This window comes from Cataglyphis hispanica, chromosome 10 (genome assembly GCF_021464435.1).
Source record: "Cataglyphis hispanica isolate Lineage 1 chromosome 10, ULB_Chis1_1.0, whole genome shotgun sequence".
In the NCBI taxonomy this organism is placed as follows: Eukaryota; Metazoa; Arthropoda; class Insecta; order Hymenoptera; family Formicidae; genus Cataglyphis; species Cataglyphis hispanica.
In genome coordinates, this window is record NC_065963.1 from 5,959,733 (window position 1) to 5,979,770 (window position 20,038).

General features: G+C 39.8%; 1 protein-coding gene across 25 annotated transcripts in view; it reads right to left on the minus strand.

Moving 5' to 3' along the window:
* Positions 1-20,038, minus strand: part of LOC126852195 (polypyrimidine tract-binding protein 1) — a 351,818-nt gene that overhangs the window by 64,867 nt on the left and 266,913 nt on the right. For all 25 annotated transcript variants that reach the window (XM_050596732.1, XM_050596721.1, XM_050596731.1 and 22 more), the window contains one exon: positions 19,565-19,714. In XM_050596732.1, coding sequence (XP_050452689.1) covers positions 19,565-19,714 — 150 coding nt within the window. The remainder of the gene's footprint in view (positions 1-19,564; positions 19,715-20,038) is intronic.

The following is a 20,038-nucleotide window of genomic DNA, read 5'->3' on the forward strand; positions in this document are numbered from 1 at the left end:
CACTGTCTCCTTTTATCCCCCTTCCCTCTCTCTGTTTAAGAAAGAGAGAGAGAGAGAGAGAGAGAGAGAGAGAGAGAGAGAGAAAGGGGGGAAACGCGGATCAACTCGGGACTCGCGAGCGGGAGGGTGAAAGGAGTGATTGTTAAAGTACGCCGCTTCGGTGAATCAAAGAAATATTATATCATTAATACAGACCCCAGGGGTGCAATGGGGCTGTTGGGGACGCTACGTCGAACGCGCCCTTTCTCACCCCCTTCTGTCGATTTTCCAACCATTCGGAGAAGCGAGCTCTTCTCTCTCCCTCTTTCTCCTTTACGCGAAAGTTTCCCGTTCCTTTCCTCACTGCCCTCGTCTAACTTTCTCCCCCTTCCCCCTCCCCCAGCCCCTCCTCTCGCACCTGCCCCTCTTACCTCCCCCTCAGCCTTTCAGCCGCGCGCCGGGGGTACCTCAGAAATATATATCTTGATAATTTGACGCGTCTTATATACCGGGCGTAACTATTGTTTACGACTTATAGGTTTGGCGGGAGCGCGAATGACTAAGTAAAGAATGCACGGCCGCGAGAACGCGTGCGTGAAATTTTTACGATTCTTTCGACACGGCCACCGCCGCCTCCGCCATGTATTCGACCGATTTTTATGACCCTCCTTCCCCCATGCACTCCATAAAAATATGCGTCCAGCGTATATCAATATTTCCCGACTGGAAATCGTTAGCCGCCTCGTGCCTCTCTTTTCTGCGCACATCAACAATGCGTTGATATTTACGTTCGCGTCTTTGGTATAAATCAAGCATTCCGCGATTAAATTAGATTTCACTAGATATTTGTTGCATCTCGTGTACTGTAACTTTTACGTTAGATCAACAATTCAAGTTTTTTTTTACAAAATATTTTCTTCGGTCGCTCGAAACTTTATTAATCAGAAAAATTATATTATGCATATTGCAAAGAGAATTAACTATAAACTCTTCTAAGATGCTCGTCTCTTTAAGTGAAATTTTTTTTTTTAATTAACATTGCAAGATTGATTCAAGAAATCTCTACGGAATATAATGCTAACACTACAAAGAGAGAGATCCGCTTTCAAAAATGTTAAGAATTATTTTATAAATTAATCCTCTTAGTCTTCTTTATGATTAAAATCAATAATGCATCGATTATGCTCAAAAAAGTGAACCTTAAAAAAAATATTAATAATCTCCTTATCTGATAATTATACGGTAAAATAAATCTTTTGTCATTATAATACACATCAAGGTTCTTTTCAAACATAACGTCGTCGCGTTTCTAATGATTTCGTAATCGATTATTCAATTTTTCCGATTTTATAAAAAGAACACGCACGGGATATTGATAAACGCGCGAATCAGAGTTAAAAGCGTCGGAGTTCATTTTAACGATGACAGTGCGACTTTGATTCTATCATTTATCGCACCTGTCGAAATATATGTTCCTCCCGTGACGATGCTATATTTTTCAGTATCCGAGTTCGGGTCGTCGATACATGACATGTCTCTGAAGTGGCGCACTTTCTTCATAGATATTGAAAAGCCAAACACGAGGGAAGGAATAGCGCGGGACATCTCCGATACGTCCTATATAGAAAAGCGATGTAAGGGATCCGTCTCATCTCATTCAACGACGCGTTTTTATACCGCGAAATTGAAATGGGCGCATTGAAGGTGGCCCGAATCGTGACTGGCCATCGTTATACGTGACAAAGCTTGAAAGCCCCGCACGGACATTTTCGTCGTAAAAAGGTAATCGTGATGATGAAACCTTCGGAACAAACGAACGCCGAAAAAGAAGGCGACGGGTGTATGTGTATATGTATGAAAAGAGCTCTGAAAAATTAATTTCTAACCATTAATCATGCAACTACTATAAAGGATCAGTTTTAGTCTATATAATAAAAAACGATTAATAAAAAACGGCGATATTTTGATTTATAAATGATTGTGTATTTTATATTAATGCAGAGCTTAAAAATGGTACATACCTCCCAGTTTTATTTTCTATTTCTTCAAAAATTGATGTTAAAAATAATCCCTATAAAAGCAGCAGCAACAAGAATGGAGAGACGCCACGTAAAAAAAGGCAACGCGAGTCTCTTGGTCCCGCGATCGCGAGAGCAATGTCCCGGTGTCGTTTATTTTCTTTTATAAAACTCGACATTTTTCCGACGAGATCGAGTGGAGCAATACCTTTTCTCTCGATTAGCTTTTCCCTTTTCCTCGAGCCCACAGCGCAAACAAAAGCGACGCAAAAAGCGACGATCGTGGAATAAACGTCACTCGACGGTACATAAAATTCCGTATATAACGATCGATTTTCGAGAATCGGTAGAAAAAAAAAAAATAAAAAATAAAACGGAGAGATGTTCCACCGTCTATGGACTTTCATCATCATGCCGATACGCGATCTATTCCTATGTCAAGCCCTGCGTTTATTCCTCCTCTTAACTCTCTTTTTTCCGATTTTTTTCGATCAGCGCGTTACGTCGCTCGCAGATCCGATTTCGCCTAAAAATTAATAAGCGCCCTCTGAATAAGCGGATTATATCGGTTCGGAATTAAAGCTCGCGACGAGCTCGGTGCACGCACGAGGAGAGACACGGCACGACAATATCGCGGGATATCACGAAACTCCGGCGCGAGGATGAAAAATAAGCGATGACGACCACCTCTGGTATAACGTAACGCAAGCCTGTGTTATTGCGAGTGAAATTTACTTTGGCGTTTAATTCGAGCACCGCCGTATAATCTCCCATCGTGGCGAGACCACCGAGAGATCACCGACGCACGCCGTGTAGATAAAGCGTAGGGAGGACGACCCCCTCGACGGAGCAGCCCCGAAATTTCCCACGCGAAAAGAAATCGCCGTTTCTCGCTCGGCGCGCGAGGCTTCTTCGCGGTGTTTCACCGAACCGGAGAAACCAGCCCCGCAATTTCTCGCCGGTACTTTAAGGATTGTCGACAATTATGATAAATCAGACAAGTTTTACGGTCACGTGACGAAATCTGCCGAGGATTATTCGATCTACCAAACGGAGATAATCCCCGCGAGAGAAGAGAGAGGGAAATGAAACGTAAATGAGAAAGTAGCGAGATAAATGGAAATGGCAATTGGAAATTGTTTCTCTCATCGTTGAGAATAAAATGGTACAAGAATTTTCCACAAAATTAAAAATTAGTAAAAAAAGAAACCATTATACATATAATCTATACATTACTTAATTGATAATTATTATTTAAATAAGCACATTATGTATTCGTGCCTGAGAATTTGTCTACTCAAATATCTTGCCGTTGACGTTGGAAATGTCAATCTCATTAGCAGCCATAACTTTGTTAATAATTGTTATGGAGAGACTTGTATTAGATTCTACGTACACATATTTACTTCATCGCTACTATTACGTTCCCGGTTTTCGAATTTTCGCACAACTTCAACGTGTACCATTAGCTAATAACAACAGCAAAATGGAATCCCCATGAGAGTTAGTTTCGCTCAAGAAATAACAATGTCGACGACATAAAACTATTTTCTTATTTGTCATCCCGTAAAAAGAGACGACGCGAGAACTTCTCCGTTCGTCGAGAGGAAGGAAAAAATTCTCAATGACACGCGGTCGGTCCGTTGTTTATTTGCGGGCGATAAGAAAAGAGAGGACAAGACAAAAGAAGAGGCGAGAAGAAAACAACGGCAGTACCAGAGAAATTAAATTATGCACCCGAAAGTTCTATTATACGCACGCGTTTCTCTCGAGGGGCAGAAAGTGCAGCCTTCTACATGGCTCAACTCGCCCTCAAAGCACTGATAATGCCTGTTAATTAATTAATCGAACCGTCGAACCTTACTACGTGTCTCTGAGGGGATTTCTTATGTCGGAGCTTAATCTTGCGCAACTTGATTGGCAACGAAACTAGCGGAAAGAAGCTTCGGAAACAAATTATTATATAAATATTTCAAATTTGATTCAAACTGCAAATATTGAAAAACTGATACAGCCTATTGTATAAAATGTAGATTGTAAAAAAAAAACAATTACAAATTTATGTAAATCGTAAGGGTCAAATCCAAAATACTGCTAACTAGGTTTTAAATTACAAGCGAGTGCGGAATTCACGGCAGTCTAAACGAATCATCATGATGAAAGAAGAAACGTGATCGCCTAAAAATCGAGTTTCACAAGAGTGCGTTTTTTTTTTATTCCCTCCATTCGTGCCAGCTTTCGCGCCGGCGGACGACGGAATCAAAATGACAGATCTCGAGAATATTAGAGAGCGAATTCGGGCGACACTCAGGAAGAGAGGAGGAAAGCAAGAGGAAGGAACTTACATGATACAGTGCGGTACAGATCGGCTTTGCACGACTTCTACGACTCCGACGGCAAAGAGGGATGTTAGCGAGAGCCATGGGAGAGAGGAGAGGAAATGAAGCGAGGATGGAAAGCGCCACAGAAAAAGCGGACGAGAGGGTCACCATCCGGGGTTCCTATCAAAGGCTTTTCTGTGGCTTCGATCCCCATTGGCTTGCCACCGACGGATATTTTCCCCTCGTCCCTCTACGTTTCGGGAGGGCGGGAGGGGGTGGGGGGGTTAATTCACCACCCTCTTCGTTCTACCTGTCGTCGCGTCCTGCCTCTTGTCACGCGCTCAGAATTCCGTCCTCGGTTTCCTGTCTCGCGGAGGTCGCCAAAGTTTTCTATCCGGACTCTTTCCTCGTTCCTTTCGAAAGATTTCCTCACACGTACAACTTATAGAATAGACGATACCACATTTCGGTTTTGTTTATCTCTTTCTCTCTTTCTCTAGCGGAAAATGAGGAAAAACTTTTACGAAACTTTTGCCTTTACATCACAAATTTCCTGTTGTGTTTTATACGCAATTTTCTCGCGCGTACTGAATTCAGTGTGTGCTTCTCTTCTTTAATCGTAATACGATGCATTCTGCGATATATATATATTTGTTTAGAATTTTTCGTGGATATTTCATGATACGCTTTTAAACTTTAACGAGCTGTCCAAATAATATTTATGTATATATTGCCAAAGTTATTTTTCTCGCATTTATTGTAAGGAATATAGCATTAATTAAAATTTTAATATAATAACGATAATTAATATTTCCGATATGCAAACGCGCAATAGTAATCCCGTAATCCGTTGTTTCTTTTTGCTTGTAATGCATAAATTTATTTCTTCGATTTTGCGATTGAAAATTTATTTATTAAATCCCTTTCTGCAATATTTCTCCATTAATTATCAAAACCGCAAAATATATATATTTCCAATTTTTTGTGGCTTTTACGTATTGCAGGAATACATGATTTATCGCAAATCTTATTATTATGTCATTATATTTTTGATAAGACAGAAATATTAAATGCATAAAAAATATTTTAACAACAGCAAAAATAGTAAATAATTTAAAAAAGAAAAAAAAAGAAAGAAACAGGTTTATATTATAGATACGGAAAAAGATTTAAGTACAGTTAGTGGTAATCTCTGGAAAAATGTACAATAAAATAAAAATTGTCCGTAAAAAAAAAATATGAAAGAAACGAAAAGAACTCGATATCTACCTCTATCATGTCAAGTTTGAGCGAAACGATAGTCAAGTGCGGCCGCAGGCGGATCGAAAAGCTGAGCGATTAAAAACTTGGCCCGTAAAGACGTGGGTCTATCTCGGCTGGTCCGAGAGCCGGCCACATTTTTAAAGCGGCCGCTAGGGATTGCAAAACGTCATCATTAGCAAACGAAAAGGATCCCAAAGAAGTACATGGGAATCGGTCGAAAAAGCGATCGATCTCTGCAACGGACGCGACACAAACCACTCGAGTCGACCCTTAAACGAAAGAGAGGAACTGAAATACCATCTTAGGTCAATTGAACAAATCACGAGATATTTTTAGATATTAAGAGGAATCATTTCCTCTAATAGGAATTCTTACGATGTCGTCCTCTCACGTCATTATATAAATTTTTTTCAAATCAGGCTAATCCACGCATTCAAAATAAAATTAACATATGAAAAAAAAAAAATTACATACATACGCCTATTCCCTAGTAATTTAATAACCGTCGCATTTCGACGAATCTCGCGGCGCGTATTTAATGCGGGTGGCAAATCAACGCAAGCCGCGAAAAGCGGGACTGATTATTTTCCCTCGATCAGCTGCAGCTTTCCCATCATCCCGTGTACAAGCAATACATATATAGAGTCCGCGTGAGAGTACGCTAATGAATTGAAAATTTCGACGGGTTCGTAACCCGTACAATTATCCGATCGATACATCTGTAATCCGTCAGCTATTTAGACGTTTCATTATTATCGCCGATGAAAGAGATAAGAGGATCCGTATACGTATGTATGTATGCGTAGACAATATTTACGCGGAGTAATTTTTAATCGAAAAATGCGGAAACTGCAAAAATAATCTACGAAAAACGCGCGTGGCTGTGTCATTATATGTGTAAATAGTTGTCGTAACGAAAAAAATTTAATATGTTAATATTTTTATAATTCTAAAAGAAAAATAGATAAAAAAAAAGAAACGTTGATTAAAAAAATTCAAGCAAAGATTCACAAAAATTATGTAGAAATTATTAAATAAATAAAGATGAGTAAAATATAAAGAATATAAAGAAGAGATAAAATATGTGCGTTTATTATTCACGAGCGGAACAGCCACGAAAATATAATTGTACGAGAAATCGTCAAATCGCGTAATGTCTCCGTAAAATAGCATCTTGGATCGCAAGAACTTTCTGAATTAGATCACTCGATTCAATTCTCGGAAAATCTTTCCGTCGAAAAAGATGAGACTAACAAAGTGCGACACTCGAGAAGGCAAATTCTCATTGATGCGATCCTACATTAATAAACAAGTCAGTCAAGTTTTATATTTATATATGTATACACACGTACGCATACGTGCGCCTGATTTTGAAATCGCGTAGAAAATCCGTCATTAAAAATCGACTTTCGTTTATTCCGTTATATTTTTCTTCGTATATTTTTCTTCATACTTGTCTCTCTGTACCACACGCGTCACAAAAATATTTCATTATTATCATTGTACCATTTTTTTTTTTTTTTCGAGAGTTTTCTATGCCATGTCGCTAGCTATGCGTCTCTCGTGTTTCGTCCAATATTGTTTCGCATTCTCGTAGAAGTACGCCGGCAAAAAATTTCACGTCTCTTTCTTCTTTCGCGAGGTTTCGTTCGGTCAGAACGGTAGATAGCAGAGAACAGACACGAACAATAGGAGCTCGTTATTGATGGAACGAAGCAACCCGTAGCGTTTGATCCCGAATGCAGGATGCGCTAATGGTGCTAATGTTCACCGAATCCGTCATGTCGGTACAATAAAGCAGCTCGGTCTCGATTCTCGGTTTTTTTTTTTTTCCCCTCCCTCTTGTTGCAATGCGGAAAATGTGGCGATCACTGTGGAAAACAACGAATGATGTATGCGATATTGCTGACGAACAAAGCGCGTAAAATCGTATTACACTGCGGAAAGCTTTGAGCGATGCAACGTTATCAAATAGTACGATTTATGGAAATATAATGATCGCAACAAAAAAAAATACGATTGAATTACATCATTTTACATGTATGTGAAATATACGTCACATTATATTTAATTATCTAATTTTTTATTTAATAAAAGAAAAAGAACTCATGACCTTTTAAATTAACAAAGATTATTCAACGTAATTTAATCAAATTTTTCACTGCTTAAAATTAATATTTCCGAAATTTCTTTCTATCGATAATCAATCATATATATCATTGCGCTTGTCGAACAATATTAATTCTCTCATTATCTCATTGTTAAAATTTAAAAATAAAAATATAGTCAGAAAGAGAGAGAGAGAGAGAGAGAGCGGCGTGAGAACTTGAGACACAGCTCCATGCATCAGGATCGCTGGAAATAGCCGGCTAACATGGGTTAATCGGATCTCATCCTGTTTGCGATTGGATTAAAGTAACTCGCTTAAGACCGAAGTCGAGTATAACCCCGGCATTGATCCTGTCGCTTAACCGTGTTACCTTCCACGATGTCGAGACGACGAATTTGTCGTTCGACCGACCGTGCGACGCTCTTTGGCACGCCGTTTCGCCAAAAAACGATATTCAATATCTCGATATTAAACTCTTCAACATCCTATTTTGCATTCTGCTCCGCGGATCGATAACAGTGTATTAATGCGATTTGCAACACGCGGCACAACTCTTTCCTGAGAAAGTTAATATTCTTTCCAGGAACTTACATATATCCTAGATAAACGGTGAACGATGCGAAGCTCTAAGGCTGCGAAAAGTTGGCAAACTTCAGTTTCGCAAACAAGTTTCGCAAACTTGGTTCGCGACACTACGTGACACCATCGAATTCGGATAACCGCATTATTACGACTAACGCGAAAAAGCCGATTTCAGCGCGGCACCTCCCTCCGGTTTAACTGCCGCGGAAACATCCACGAACGGGACTAACTTTTCAATTTTCCCTGCCAACTTTGCGAGAATGTAGATACGCGCACGTGTTAGTGTACGTGCCCGATCGCGCGAGACAGAAAGAGAAAGAGGGAAGGGGAGGAAAAAGAGAGAGAGAGAGAGAGAGAGAGAGAGAGAGAGAAGGCGTCGCTCAATTTCCTCGCTGATGAGCCAGGCGACTACCTGTAGACGGCTCGATTTATCACGGTCCATAATTGAACGGAAGCAATTTATTAATCGTCCTTGCGCGTCCAAGCGAATCGATAGTATCGCGCCGGACAGAGCGTGAATGCTTCTTCTATTTTAGGCAAGTTTAGCTGTCTTTAGATATTTGGCGTATCTCGAAAAAATTAGCATCTCTTATGGTAAAATAATACTGGGACCTTAAAAGTATAAACCAGTATTTAAAAAAGAATATATAGAGAAAAATATATAGAGAAAAATGAAGAAGTTATTAATTCGAAGAAATTCCGATTATCGAGACAATTTTGGGTCAGTTTATTTCCTTTCGGGTCATCAATTTCGTTTTTCATCTTGAAGGAATTAACTTCTCTAAGTCTCCGAGGTGCTTTCTCATGCAGCACGTAGCCAACAAATTTCCAATTTGAAAATTTCAAGTTGCAGTCGTATCCCACTGGATGCATCGCGTCATATTTCCACGCCGTTTTTCTTATTTCGTCCCACTATTTACCACGACAACATAGTTACGACGAGTATTTTTCAACGTCCGCTGGTGATATTTTTGCCATGCGCCCCGTATATGTAAGCGAAACTGGCGCGACGCGACTGTACAATAGGGGCTGTTTTCCACAGTAATTCCTCCACAATATGTATCACTGCAGGCAATTTACATTAAGAAAGCAATTACTGACAAATTATCAATTGCTGCAATTACTGCAGATTGTACGATTACTCGTAAAGTATAGGCTACATCTTCTTTCATGAGAAATGAGAATAAAGAAAAACTTGATTAAATACTCAATTCTTTTCCTAATTATTCGTACTATTGTGTGCAAAACGCATCTTATTGTTATGTGAAACATACCGCGTACAATTACAACGAGCTGCTATTGTTCTTCACCGATTCATGAAGCCACGAATAATCGTCAACGCCTCGATGCACGCGTTTCCGCAAAATAAAGGTGTACGCGGTTTTGTTAAGTGTCAAGTCTGCGCCTCCAGTTTTTTATGTCGTTCACAAACGTAAAAAGAAGTCTCGCCCGCAATTCCATCACGAAGAAGTGAGCTCGTCGCGCGAAGCGTCTGAGCCCAAGCCTTCTTTCCGCAGCACGATGCGGAAGGGAACGGAGCGTGGCAATGAAATGTTTCCAGAGGCCGGTCGTAAAAGTCTTTAACCCGTTTCGGGAGACGTGACCACTCTTTCTCTCTCTCTCTCTCTCTCTCTCTCTCTCTCTCTCTCTCTCTCTCTCTAAACATATATACCATTGCCATATACATTCAACGGCTGGAAGTTTCTCGAACGTCCGGCTTTCACGACTCGCGGTCGAATCGCTTTCCCGAATTCGCGAATAGATGGCCTGAACAAGAAATTTCCTCAGGAAAAATTCGCGAAAAAGCAAGTTTCCCAAAAAAGCTTTTCATCGGTAACTTACATTACAAGGGTAATAGACGATCTTTAAACGAAGAAATCGCGAAGAATAGATATTACAAAAAAGATATACTATAATATCCGCGCGCCATGAATGCGATTTCATCGTTGAATTTCGCGTCGTCATTAAGTTTGGAGAACATTAAGCGTACACTTGGTGGGATAATTTCAAGAAAAATCCGTACCAGATAACGTAATCGAATAGCATGACTAACGACATTCTTTATCGACTCGTGAATGGATGGAACGCGGGTTTTTTTTTTTTAGTCATAATTAAAATTCATCAACGTCGTATTATCACGTATGACGACGGCGCAGCAACATTACCGCGTTATTATCCTTGTGACGGACAATTAAGAAGACACATCGGTAGCCGTCCGCAATTTGTGCGGGACTCAACTTTGCGGTCTCGTGAAATTGCAGCTTGCCGAGCAGCAGCAGCAGCAGCAGCGCGTAAAAAAAAAAGAGGAGATGCGAGAAGCGGTTATCTCATCCGCGCTATTGCAGTATCGCATATGTCTGTCGACTTTTGCGACCAGGCCATGCTAGATCCGAGCTTTTTTCGCTATTCGGTGAGGGTTCAACGAGACGCCGTCCGCCGTCGTAAACTTTAAAGGATGCTGCACACGTACGCGAGATGAATTTCTATCTCTCATTCTCGTAATGCACGGAGACGGCAGCAAGGAGATCGGTGAGACGTATTAACGAGAAAACGAGATTAACGTTACGCGCAAATTGGATGTTGCAGGAAAAATGGCAAACGCGAATTAAAATGCGCGATCGCTAACGTGATCACGAGATTAAACGAGAGTTCGATCGCGGCCGTGGAAGATATTCGGCCAATTATTTCGACGCGTAAATTCATGGAAGATACGACAGATAGCAGCGCTCAATATACGTAAATGCTAGAATACGTGATTAAAGTTACAGATGAATAAATGGAGTATAATTGCGATTTTAATAATTGCAGGCATATGGATATATATGTACATATAGAGTGCCCCGAAATCACTAGATTTCCTGTTAACAGCAGACTCTATGGAGTTTCCAATTTATAGTCGATTTTTCCGTAGTAAAAATATCGAAAAGATCATTTTTTTTGCAATTTCCAATTTTTTTTCTCATACATTTTTATATAACCAAGTTTCATATTAAAATCCATTAAATTAAATTGAAATTAACTAAAAAATATATAGTTAGTTTTGTTATCTTAACACCACAAAGTTTACTTTATGAAAAGATTAATTTGATTTAAAAGACTCGTGTTTCTCAATCATAGCTCATAACTGAAAAATTATTAACGTCTTGATATTTTCGTTATGAAAAAATCATGTCTAAATTGACTTTATATATATTTCTTAAATTTCACAAGAAATTACAGTACACACGCATACAAATGAAAGAATGATGAAGGGATGGTTGCAAAAGAGATGCAAATAATTTTCTACGATATAGAAAAAGGCGAGAGTGGATGGAAATCGTTGTCGCTACCGCGTTTTCTCTACTCGACGAGTTGAATCTTCTTTCCTTCCGCCCTCTTGCCTCCGAGTCTTATGATATCGTACCGTTGCTTCAGCCTTTCCTCTTAGCCCGTAAAATTCCGTGAGGTGTATGCATGCTTGCAAAATAGGTACAAGCCGCGCCCTCGAGTCTTTCGACGAGACATTTCTCTCTCATGCACTTTTCGAAGAGATAGGAGATGTATTCGACGCAAATTATATATATATATGTGTGTGTGTGTGTGTGTGTGTGTGTGTGTGTGTGTGTGTGTGTGTGTGCGTGTGTGTGTGTGTGTGTGCGTGTGTGTGAGCGTATATGTTATATAATTCAAGTGTACGCTCGCTAACTAACAGTGATATCTCAGAAACGTCATACCTCATCTCCGCGGAATTTAATGTATAATGCGATCGATGCAAATTATAAATTCTTAATTCGTCTTTCTTTTTACATATCGGTTATATATCCATTCGATTTATATTTAGCATTAAGAATCAACAACAATCGAATTATTTGAATTTAAAAAGCTGCGTTTTCTTCTTCGTCCAACGTTCTTTCGGATTTTTCCGGAATTTATTCTTAAGTAGTAGACGACACGGATTCCACCGAAGAAAGAAAGAATGAAAGAAAATTATATTATTATTGAAACAAGGAAGGGAGATTGTTCGCGTTACGCATAAAAAAGCGTATCAAAATATCGTTGACGAACGCAAAAAAGTGGGTCGAATTTCGAAAAGACGACAAACCATATTTAGATAACAAATGCGTTGCACGCGACGACGCCGCCGAGGCGAATCGATAGCTCGACCACGCACTCCATGCATCTGCGCGCATTTGCATAATGGAAATTTCATTTTGATCTAAATACGTATTACCATCGCGACTGACGGGCGTCGACAATTCAAATATCTGAGTCTTGTTTTCAATGCGATCGACAAGCACGAGAACCTTCGCACCCCCGTCCATCATTCGAAAATCCGCTAAAAAAAAAGCTTTATCATTTATGTTCGAAACGATAGCTTGACAAGTTGATTACGCAAGAGTTAGTTTTCGAAAATATTAGTAAAAATAATATTTAACGAAGCCTCATATATATATGGAGAGAGAGAGAGAGAGAGAGAGAGAGAGAGAGAGAGAGAGCCAATCATTATCGCCGCGCTTTTTAGCAGAGACAAAGAATCATCGTCGACTAATCGACAAGCAACGAAGAATCGTTAATTGGAGTCGTGCGGGCGAAAAACAAAAGAATTGTCATCGCAGAAATGAGAAAGCTCGGGAAAACGAATATGCGGCGCAATAATTAGGAGCAAGTACGCCGCACGCGCACAAAGCAAGAACCGAAGCGACGACCGACCTCTTTTTTTTCCGTCTATCCGTCCGTCCATCCCTTGTCCATTCCTTCCTTCCTTCCTTCCCTCCTTCCTCTTTCGTTCCTCCCTAATGTGATCACCGCTTTCGCAATGGCAATGGGCAACGACTGCTACTAGTAGCTACCGCGGGATATAACTTTAATTGAATTTAAATTGAATTTAAAATATTAATATCGTTGCCAGTTATTACGTTTGCCCGCTCGCGGCTTTATCGTGCTCGCGGCATTCCGCCCTTTACAGCTATTTCCACCCCCGTCCATCACCCATCCTCTCTGACTCTTCCCTCCCCCCCCCCTTCCCTCCTATGTGTGCGCTCTCTTTTTGCAATTGCTTTAAAGGGCGCGTCATTCAGTCGGCGAATTAATTAGCCAAAAATTGAAAAGTCACGTTAATCGTGTAAGAGTCTTCTTTCCCATCGTTTATTATCATTTCCTCTATCTCTCTCTCTCTCTCTCTTTCTCTTCTTAATTAAATTATATACGCGAGATTGTGACCGATGTACCTCTGAAAACGGCACCGCGGTATCTCGCGGATATTTTTCTCGCGCAAGAAACGAGATTTGAGATGAAAGATAAACAGACGCGGGAGTTACTCGGACACGCGTGGATACCGAAAACGTTAAGTATATTTTCTGCCTCGTCATTTATTTATGTTAATTAAATGTGGACCTCGTATCTCGTATTTTATAAATATTACAGGGATCTGCAAGTAAGAGTACAAATGAAACATTTAATAGCTCTCTACTAGATTAGTAGGAATTAGATATCTTTTTTTCCTCTTCCGATCGAATTTAACGCGAATGCAACATGACAAAGATAACAACAGAGTTCGAGAAATTCAGGCCGGAGTGATGAGTTCGCAGTGTTTCGAGGACCACGGTCCGCCGAGGATTAAAAGGAGAGATCCGGCTGGGAGTGCGCGTCACTGAAATCCTAGGAGGTTCCGGTATAACAAACGCCAACACTCTCGTATTTGGATACCCTATAGCTAGGACACGTTGCTTTTGTAGATCGAACACCGGCGCGAAAGTCGGAGAGGAAACCCTAAGGGCGGAAACCGAGCAAACAAAACGACGACGACGACGAATGGAAAGCTTTGGCCGGACAGCGCTCTCGAGGATTAAACAAAACGCGGCAGAAATACATTTCTAATGCCGGAAGAATAGTTGATCGATAGATGTTTTCTTTTTTCTCCCTCCCCCTGCTCTCTCTCTCTCTCACGCCCTTTAACTTGAGGGCCGCGCCCTACGCCGGACATCCGACACGTAGAGGCGCGGCCCCCACGGATACTCGCCTCCGGTAATTAAAACGGAGAGAAAAACAGAAAAATCAAACTTGTCGAACTTGTCTGACTGACTGATATTTGCGTGAGATTGAAGCCGGATGGTGGATTTTCGTGGAAAAAGCGTCCTAATAACGGATTCAATAGCGTGGGAAAAATCGTTGGTGAGATAGAAAAATCCGCGTTGCTCGATATTTGACCGACGGATAAACTGGATTATTTCTCAATTGGTGACACATCATTCAAGATATGCTATATTTACGTAATTAAAAATACACAAATATTTTTATTATATTATCTTTAAATAATTAAAAATACAGATTATATTTAAAAAAAAATTATTTTAAAATATATCATAAGTTATGACAGATTTTTAAAATGCAAGATAATAACAAACGCGATAGGTTTTCCGAGTTTCTGCGAGCGATCTGACGTTTTTCTTCAGTCTTTCTGTCAGATTCAAAGCCCGAGGAAAATTTCATCGCGCTGAACGACGTGGAAGATCCGCAAGCGAGAGAAATGGCGGAGCAAGAGTTTGCGGGATCGGACAAAGAGCCCCGGTAACCAACTTAACCGGAAACTTCGAATCAAAGCAAACACGGAGAAAGTGCCCGCGGGGGTCAGCCCGGGTCGGGACCGGGCCGGTTCATCGTGAAACTCGATTTATTACCGCGGCGTAATGCACGTGCGCTTCTCTCGTCCTTGTCCCATCCTCGGTCTCTGTTTGCGTGTAATTGGGAAGCTTAAGCCCGGGTGTACGATAATAACGCGAGTTTCCCCACGTGATCGAGTTACTTTGGGATTGTCTTGGCCGCCGCGGGCGGACGCCGTCGCCGGCAATGGACGAAGGGGAAGCGAATCATGATTCCTGCACGCGGATCTAACAAGTGCCGCGGGTGGCAAGGAAATTGCGTTCGCCAAACACAGAACGTTTCTGCGATTTGCCGTAATTTGTAACTGGCAAAACCTCTTCTCGACCGTGGCTAATGCTTGCAACTACTGTCCATAATTCACTGTTCATTATGATTGTAATATTCTCGCTTATTATGGCGATAAATCGCATCATTATCGCATTTTATCGTTCGCCAGTCAAATTGATTCTCATTTATGGAATCTCGGGAATGCGAGTAAGATAAAATCAATTTTTTTTTTCTCTATAAACTTTTCTTACGAGATAATATATATATAGACAATTGTCGACGTTCAAACATATTCGATACGCAACACATGATCCGGGCTACCAAGTAAAGATTTTGTCGTTTGCGCAAACGACAGTACAACATCGTCGTTGACTGAAAATCGCTCGGTCCTCGATAAAACCACGCTCTCTTTCGTAAGGATTTGAAGAAAATTAGCGGACGAGCTGGCTTGCGGTAAACCGTCGAGGCTTTGTTAACGCGATCCCAAACGAGATTATGCGAATGCGTTTAATGCTCGCGTATCTCTTTCCCTCTCACCCTCGATACTGACTCTAATATGATAGCGTACAACAGGTATGATAATGCAAGCCGAGCCGTGCGCGCTGTCGTTTATATACCCGGACAGGGATTAAAGTAGTAATGCATCGATGCACCGGTTTGCCGCATTGAGCCAAATGAGGAGATTTAACCTTCTCGTGCAAATTACAAACGCATTAGTGACGCCCATGGGATTCCCGGCAGCAAGCACGGGATTCTATAACGTATCTTTGAATCATCATTTGCCGCAAGTGCAAAATTATTTCCTACTAATAGCTTGACACATGGTATATATTTCTCTAACGCGATACAAAATTTAAAAAGCATAAAAATCGACATTGTTTTTGCAAGAATGGCAAACGGTTAACGTCATCGTTCACTTAATGCGACAGACAGGCGGGTAATTTTTTGCGCCCAATAAATAATATCCAATGAAATATTGTGGGACGATAATCCAATTTTTCCCACGGTCGCCCTTGAAATAGGGATTATTCTCCGAGAATTAAGACGCAAGGCACATGTAATTTAATGACGTTGAGCATTCCTTTGAAGGAATTCCGTGTCCGCTTATGGTACAGTTATTTAATGGATTCCAAATAGAACGCTTCGCCCATTGCGTATCTCGGGCACACAGCGCATGTTGCAATTAACCACGCTGATTAGGCAATGCGCTTTGAAGCGCAGCATGCCCATCATGAAAGGTTCATACACTCTCTTCCATAATATCGCTGATTTTATACCCAAAGGATATTTCAAATTTCTCGAAATACAATCAAAATAGCGAGGAGAGTTGCTAATACGATAGGATCGTATAGAAATATAATTAGCGAAATAAGATTTCACTTATTAAATAAAATTATATTAAATAATATTATTTGCTTAATTGTATTATTATTTGACTATTTTTTCTTATATGCTTTTATATATTATTTTATTGTACATTTTCCATGTATATTTGTAAAAGAATTTTATTTTCTCTTTAAAAATATGAATTAATAAAATTCAAGCTTCATTAAGCAGAAAATTCAAAACATCCATTTTAACGAACATAAAAAATATATATATAATATTTTCTATAGACTATATTAAAGAATTTGGAGATCGTAGAGAGAAGCGTATTGAAACAAAGTTTCGCGCACCAGTCACATTTCGTTAATAAAAACAATTAGTTTGAAACAAGATTAGAACATCGTTCATTCATTGAACGTTACGAGCTAACTTTTGACCAAAACGATGCAGCAACTTACTTAGCGAGAGGTTCGAGCGAAGAATATGATCGAATCAGACGTAGAGGAGGATGGTTAAGGGACTAAAACGAACCGTGAGAGTATTCGAAACCGAAGCGCGGTCATCGAATACGCATTCGGGGGACTTTACAAGTTATTCAAATATTCTCTGCCCGCGGTAAGCTACGATGAATACTCGGTGTTCCAATTTAATCCCCTTCGAAATCCGTCCGTCCTCAAATCACATCCTCGTCGTTCGTGGCCGATCCACCCTCTCTTCTCATTTCCCCTCTCCCGTCTTCCGGACGATTCGCCATTAATTCGCTCAGTCGCATCGGAAAAATTTTCGAGCTGTCGGAGAACTGTCGGTACGAAAAATAGTCCGAAATAATTTGCGGCAAAGCGAATTTCTCGGCACTGACAATAAACTCGAACGAATTATTGATCAGTCTAACTAAAAAAAAAAAATATATATTGAGCGAGATTAAAAAAATACATTATAATTAAATCTCATATCATATCTAAACGCAATTATTCAGCAATAAAATCAATGAAATATTCCGTAAATTTTGTTTGATATTTGCTAGACGTGTGTTTAAATCAAACAGATCTTCTGTGTATAAATAACTTGCTTTATGATATTTTTTTATTCGTATGAAATATTAAAACATTTGCACATATTTGACTGTATTTAAACACACGTTATTTAAAATATAGTCATTAACTCCTGAAGTATTAAAAATACGCGAATTTGAATTTTTAGCGCATTTTAAAAGCGCAAATATGCGCAGCCTTGTTACTACCGCAGGCTATCTACATTATTTGAAATGTGGAACAACGTATGCACAGCTGACCTATTTTTGCAATCTGCGCATACATTGCTGAGAATAATCATTGCCACAGAAAGTCGCAGGATTTTACTGTGTACAAGTATTGTGGCGATGCGTTGAATGTGCGTTAGTTTGTTGTTTTTGTATGAAATCCTATATTTCAAGGACAGAAACAACATGTGATGGAAAACAATTTGCAGAAAAATGATTTATTTGACAGAAAAACGACGTTTAATCTTTTCGAGATAAAAGTCATCCCTAAATTCTTAAAAAAAAATTGCGCGTATATATACATGAAATAAATAAATAAATATACAAACAAATCGTCGTCTACGATGCGTCATTTATTGGCAAGGTAAAAAATATTCTTGTTTTCATTCCTGTTCGCGAACACTCACGTCGATAACAACGCAATATCGGTACTTTGCATAAAAATATCCATATAAAAGCATAGATAAAAATACTGAATTATTTGAATACATATATATATATATATATATATATATATATATATGTAAGACTACTTACTGTGTTTATCACGGTTGCATATGAGCACAATATAGATATTGTTATTTGAATACGCGATCGTTACAGACGATGCGTACATCGCAAAACCATGCGGAGTTTTTATAAAGCGACGTTAAACCTCCTGGCGAGCATTGTCGTACGTGCGAGAGCAGAATTAATGTCGTCAAAGCGAATTGATATTTTGATCACGCAGGCCAAAACGGCGTTCGGATAAACGTAATTTCGTTTGCGCGTAATTGAACGCACATCGGTCGAGAGATCGCGGATGGATCGATTCGTAAAACTAACTCGATCGTATCTCGTTTGCCAGACAGTTATGCCGAAAAATTGCTTCAATTTTGTTGCTGCATCTATCCTTATCCACACAATAATAGAGGGCAAGAAACATTAAAATTGATACAAAGCAGATCGCAATTAAAAATGTGAAAGTTACGAAGCCACGAAAATGTAATTTATCTCCCCTCTTTATTGGAAGTTCTCTTTTTTTATTCGGAAAAATATTTTAAATATTTTCAAAGTCTATAGAAATAAAGGAAAGATTTCGTTTTCCAAGCCCTTACAATCGAGATGAGCGAATGTCCGTAAATGCATTTAAACGGGGCATCTATGGCGGATTACACGAGAACGGGACGAGCTCTGGTAACGTTGTTGCTCGATAAACCGAGACTGGATTCGATAGATCGGCTCTCTCGTCGTACGAAATAATAGCTCCGTGATGCGTGTAGCGTCACGAACGAGCGTCGAGAGGAAGACCGAGCTGCCGGCAGATAGGGGGATCGAATCAGGAGGGCGAATTGGTCAGAGAGTTGACGAGGACCACGATATCGAGGGCTCGTGTTTTCATCGGGATATCTTTCGTCATGGCGCTGAGCGCGCGGGTAATAACGGATAATAATGCTTAAACGGACGATCGTCGACTCGATTTCATCACATATATCGGTGATTCGATTGTCTCCGCTACTGCGATGGCCGCAAAGTGCGTTATGCGACACAAACGCACTCTCATCTCTATCCTAGATGACGATTAGTGGCGAGAACACACGGCACGTAAAACGGCGTCGTTCGCGTGCTAAAAGGTTTCGCGGATCGAATTACAAGAATATAATCCGCGAATATTTTTTATTTAACTATGCACATCCGTTGTGTTAATTGCGTTAATTGTTTATCCTCTTATACCGCTATTGATAATTTTTGGCAATCATATACGCATTTTTTCGCAAATCTATGTAATTAAAACGCTGTAGCGTAATAAATTTAGACTTACTTGATTCTTGCCCTTGAGAACGAGGACATTGGTGACGCGGCCGAAGGGCAGGCCCAGATGGATGATTTCTGCCTCTGACACCTCGTTAGGTATGTTTCTGATATGAATGACTCTGGAAGGTTTGCCGCTGTGACTCTTGTCGAGCTTAACCTGGAACAAAAAGAATGAATCCCTCGTGAGTCATCGAATAAAGTGAGCTGAGAACTTAATGTCTTGTCATAAATATATAGGCCATAGAAGAAAAAAGGAGGAAAAAGATACAAATAGTCTCATAAATAAGAAAAAATGTTCGAATCGTGTAATATCTAAGAAACTAATCTTGTTTCTGCCAGTTTCTGAATCTAACTCAGCAAACTCAAATATGGCTCAATTTAATCATTTCTATAGAAAAGAAAATAATTAGAAAAAAGTATCAATTTTACATTTATTTTAAAAGTAATCAATGTTTATTTAATACTTATGCTAATTTACAAA